General features: G+C 42.7%; 1 protein-coding gene across 1 annotated transcript; it reads left to right on the forward strand.

The window, feature by feature from the left end:
- Positions 1-1,990: 1,990 nt before the first annotated feature.
- HTR1D (5-hydroxytryptamine receptor 1D) lies at positions 1,991-4,053 on the forward strand. The gene has a single exon (XM_073317648.1). It carries the CDS (start codon positions 2,176-2,178, stop codon positions 3,307-3,309), a length of 1,134 nt encoding a protein of 377 aa, XP_073173749.1. The 5' UTR covers positions 1,991-2,175; the 3' UTR covers positions 3,310-4,053.
- The last annotated feature ends 1,072 nt before the right edge of the window (positions 4,054-5,125 follow it).

Consider the following 5,125-nt stretch of genomic DNA (forward strand, 5'->3'; position numbering starts at 1 on the left):
CAAGACTGTCTCCCCTTCAGCCAGCCCCACCCCCTGCCAGACCAAAGAGATAAATTTTGAACTTTTTTTAGCATACAGCTGGGCTGCAGCTGTGTGCTAATTGGGCCACATGCGGCCCACAGGCTGCAGGTTGAGAACTGCTGCCCTAGGAGCTTACGTCACTTTTGAAAATGGGACTTAAGCACCTAAGTCACTTATAGTTTGATTTGGTGTAGGCAATCAGTGCAATATGGACTGCCTACACCAAGAAACTCAGCTGTGTATATAAATTAATCCTATATCCGTCAGGCCCTGCTGCTTTGCCTGAATGGAACTTCTGGATTGCACCAGGAGTTTCTTTCTGGGTAATATTCTTTCACTGGCTCTGGGACATTTGCGGTTTTCATTTGGGGACAGTTAGTTTGGATAAGAATTTTGTGCATCACATCAGGATTTTGATTCCCATTTAAGGCATAGAGCTCTGGGGAGCAATATGACAATACTTTGTTGATATGCACTTGGTTGACAGCTCTGCTCTGTATTTTATTATTCATTGCTGCAATAAAGATTTAGAATCAGATTGGAAGAATGGCTCTTCCTTATAACAAACGGGAAAGGGCTCTACTGGCCTTTCTGTTGCCAACAAACTAAAATAGAGAAAACTCAAGTGTGAGAAATGTCTTGCAATGCTCTGGAACCTGACTGTAGAGTATTATTGTCTTTAAGTAATGTTTCTAATCTGTTTTGTTGTTGTAGGTTTTATTTGTGAGTTGGCCTATAAGAGCATCCCAGCACCCAGGTAAATATGCTTCAGTATGTTTCCCAAACTCTGAAAATGGCAATTTCTGAGTCATCAGTAAGTTCAAAGCTCTTTTAGGTTGAATCTTAGCTCAGTTCTTTAAAATGGGACTTTTAGCAGATGTACAGAAAGCTGTTCTTTTGTGGGGTTGTTTTTTTGCTATATTTCCAACCCAGAAATAGTCTAGTGAGAGATCTGAAACAATACCAGTTCCAATTGCTGAGGCAACACCGCTCTCTAAACAGAAAGCTCCCATTCAAAATAAATCTGTGAGGAGTAACAACTGAAACTTTCTGTCTGAGGAGTCCAGTATCTTCAGACTCCACTTTGACCGGTGGTAGGGATTTATTATCTGTGTGTGTGGAGCTCGCTGACAGATAGTAAGGCTCTAGTTATACAGATAGTCACCTACTACATCTAAAGAAATACATAAAAAGAGACCTGTGGCTTCATTAATGCCCACAAGGCCCAGTCTGAAACTGAGGGCTGTGAACTCCCATGTCACATGATTCCACAGTTCTGGGCTAACACACTCACTTTCTCCCTTTAGATCCATTCAGCGATAACCAGCCTTGTCAGATGATGACGTCCTCCTTCTGTTGGGGGAATCATGACTCCACAGCTCATTATAATCATTCACCATCTACTCAGTCATGGACAACGCAGTAACTAAAACATCCTGTGAATTCCAGGTCCACAGCATTGAACTCTGTTAATCATTCAGAAATCGAGACCAATGTTTGAGGGTTGAACGTGCATTTGAGAGAAAGAAAGGATGGTCTGGAGATGCACACACCGATAGAACCCTGCACAAATCACTAAAGAGGGCCTAATAAGTGTGTCTGGCAGAAGTTATGTCCACAGAAACAAGTCAAACAGTGTTGTATTATGTCGATATGTACTCTGGGAAGAGCGCGTTCCCCGTTATAAGAGTCATCATGGTCAGCTATTAACTGAGGGCAAACTTTTTCTAGGAAAGTTTTGTCCCAAAGATGGGGCCAGCATGGCCATGTAGAATGTTTCTCTCTCTACCTTTCACTCTCCAGTGCTGATTCTTGCTGCCTGCTGGAGACTTAGCTCAAAAAGAAGACGTGGAGCAAACAGAAATTAAAACACTCCACCCTTTATCCTATAGTCCGTGTTAATATATGGCAGAAATAATGTCTTGATAATTGCGTTAGAACCTGCTGCTTATTAAAGTGCGTCACAAAAGAGAGGTGGAAATAAGCAGCAGGAATCTAGTTTAGAAAAATGCTTCAACTCCTGGCCAGGCTCCTGCTCACTAGAAGTTGGTTCCCTCCAGCCTGGGCGTTCTGGCCACAGACCTTCCATTTCGGCAGAAACAGCAACATTCTCACCTTTTTATGGCGGACTAAATAGCAAAGGAAAATCAGAGAATGGCCCAGTGCAACCGTTCCAAGGAGCTTTCTCTCCAGAGCACATCAAATGAGTCACTGAACGCCACTGAAATGCCAGTGGCGTGGGATGAGACCACACTGCTGGGGCTGAAGGTCTTAGTGGCCGTCGTCCTGTCTGTGATAACTCTGGCAACTATTCTTTCCAATTCCTTTGTAATGATCACCATTTTTCTCACTAGAAAGCTTCATACACCTGCAAATTATCTCATTGGCTCCTTAGCGGTGACTGATCTCTTAGTATCTATCTTAGTCATGCCAATCAGTATTGCTTATACTGTCAGCCACACGTGGACCTTTGGTCAAGTTATGTGCGATATCTGGTTATTGTCAGACATCACCGGCTGCACAGCCTCAATCCTGCACCTCTGCGTTATTGCACTGGACAGATACTGGGCCATCACAGATGCTTTGGAATACACAAAACATCGGACGGCTCGCAGAGCAGCCCTCATGATTGCTGTTGTCTGGGTGATCTCTATTTGTATTTCTATGCCACCACTTTTTTGGAGACAGGCAAAAGCTCATGAAGAAATGGCAGCCTGTACTGTGAACACTGATCAGATTTCCTACACAATCTATTCAACCTGCGGAGCTTTTTATATCCCGGCTGTGCTCCTTGTTATACTGTATGGGAGAATTTATGTAGCCGCTCGATCCAGGATTCTTAAGCCACCTTCACTATATGGAAAACGATTTACCACAGCCCACCTGATTACCGGCTCCACTGGGTCTTCTCTCTGCTCCATTAACTCTAACCTTCATGAGGGGAATGCTCATTCAGGGGGCTCCCCGGTATTTATCAATCATGTGAAAATCAAACTTGCAGATAGTGTCCTGGAAAGGAAAAGAATTTCTGCTGCAAGAGAAAGGAAAGCCACAAAAACTCTGGGCATTATCCTGGGAGCTTTTATTTTCTGCTGGCTGCCATTCTTTGTTGTGACCCTGGTTCTGCCAATCTGTCAGGATGCCTGCTGGTTTCATCCAATCCTACTGGACTTTTTCACATGGCTAGGTTACTTAAATTCGCTTATCAATCCAGTCATATACACCGCTTTTAATGAAGAGTTTAAACAGGCCTTCCAGAAACTAATCCAGTTCAAAAAATGTTCTTAGTTCTTCTACTTTCTTGTTTTGTCATTTGTCCTAGTGCATTCCCACAGCCCACCTAGTGGCTTATGTACTCTTAGTCCTGTAGTTTGTAATGATAGTTACTGTCTCTGTTGCTAGTCTGATATTGTGCATGTAACTGAGAACTCCTTGCCAATCATTTTGTATTTATTTTCTGTCTGTGATTATAAATCTTTTAGTAGAACTTGTTTCTGGTCTCTGCAGTGAGCATGTGCACTTACAAAATCAGCAGATGGAGGAAGATTTGTAACAAGGGAGATGGAATGAATAGAAAAGCCATTTCTCCTGCTATGGTGTGACATAGGTTGCTCAGTTCAGCATCGGCAGTGTGACATAGTGGGAGCAGAAATGTGTAGGTAGGAACTCAGTATTTCTTGTGAATATTATTAGCAGAAATTCTGTATTGTGAATGAATCAGAGAGGGCTGCTGCTGAGGGGAAGGTACATTAACTTTAGAGGCTTTATCCCCAAATTAAATTTCCTCCTTTACGTATCCTACACATTGGAAATCTATAGAACCAGTAACTGTTTTCTGGATATTGTTCATATTGTTGTGATCCTGAACCTGACAATCAGAATCAGGAAAAGGGCAAAAGGAGCATGAGAGTTATGTGATGCCTGTGTTCATTTCTCATCATCTCTGTCTTTGAGAGCTGCACATTGTATGAATATAAAAAAAAGAAAGCATCATTTAAAATTATTTTTATACATTTTATCATTGATGGAATCAAAGGTGCAGAAATCCTACAAAAATAAACAGCATGTGAAAGTATTTTAAATGACATCGTTCTTATTTATATGCTTTATTTTTTCATCTTCATACTGAAGTCAGAAAAAGAAACACGTTGAAGAAGAAAATATAGAGGTGAGGTATGGTGTGGTTGAGTCCCTGGGTTTAATTCCCAGGTCTGCCACAGAATTCCTATGTAACTTTAGACAAGTTACTAGAGTCTGTGCCTTAGTTTCCCATTTATAAAGTGGGGCTAACAATGCCTCCCTATCTCACAGGGTGCTGTGAGGATACACTCGTAAATATTTTTGATGGGCACTCAGGATAATAGGGTCATTTAAGAACTTGGATAGCCTTTGGGTTTGATTTCATCTCACACTGGTGGAAATCATAGGCCTGATAGGTTTTTAGGTGTGTTTCAATGTGTGGCTTCTGCCCTGGGAAGCTAACAACAATCCCTGCCACCCCAAGAAGGCCTTTTGCCAGCTCAATACAATGCCTAAGTACCAAAACAGGGGAAGATGATTATGCCAGTCTAACAACCAGCTGCTGTTCTTTATGCTCACCTAGAAAAGTGATTCTTTACTATTGTGATGCACTAGTTAGTTCAATAGCAAACAAACCAGACCCATTCCTTGATTAAGTTACAGGTTAGTGAGAGAAGGGAAACAAATGCACTATAAGGTGGGTAGAAAGCTGGCTAGATTGTCGGGCTCAACGGGTAGTGATCAATGGCTCCATGTCTAGTTGGCAGCCGGTGTCAAGTGGAGTGCCCCAAGGGTCGGTCCTGGGGCCAGTTTTGTTCAATATCTTCATAAATGATCTGGAGGATGGTGTGGATTGCACTCTCAGCAAATTTGCGGATGATACTAAACTGGGAGGAGTGGTAGATACGCTGGAGGGGAGGGATAGGATACAGAAGGACCTAGGATGCACTTAGGATGGAAGAATCCAATGCACAGCTACAGACTAGGGACCGAATGGCTAGGCAGCAGTTCTGCGGAAAAGGACCTAGGGGTGACAGTGGACGAGAAGCTGGATATGAGTCAGCAGTGTGCCCTTGTTGCCAAG

Source organism: Lepidochelys kempii, chromosome 19 (assembly GCF_965140265.1).
Source record: "Lepidochelys kempii isolate rLepKem1 chromosome 19, rLepKem1.hap2, whole genome shotgun sequence".
In the NCBI taxonomy this organism is placed as follows: domain Eukaryota; kingdom Metazoa; phylum Chordata; order Testudines; family Cheloniidae; genus Lepidochelys; species Lepidochelys kempii.

Excerpts from the sequence above, each read along its gene's own strand:
- HTR1D (XM_073317648.1), top strand. The coding sequence starts at position 2,176 with ATGGCCCAGTGCAACCGTTCCAAGGAGCTTTCTCTCCAGAGCACATCA.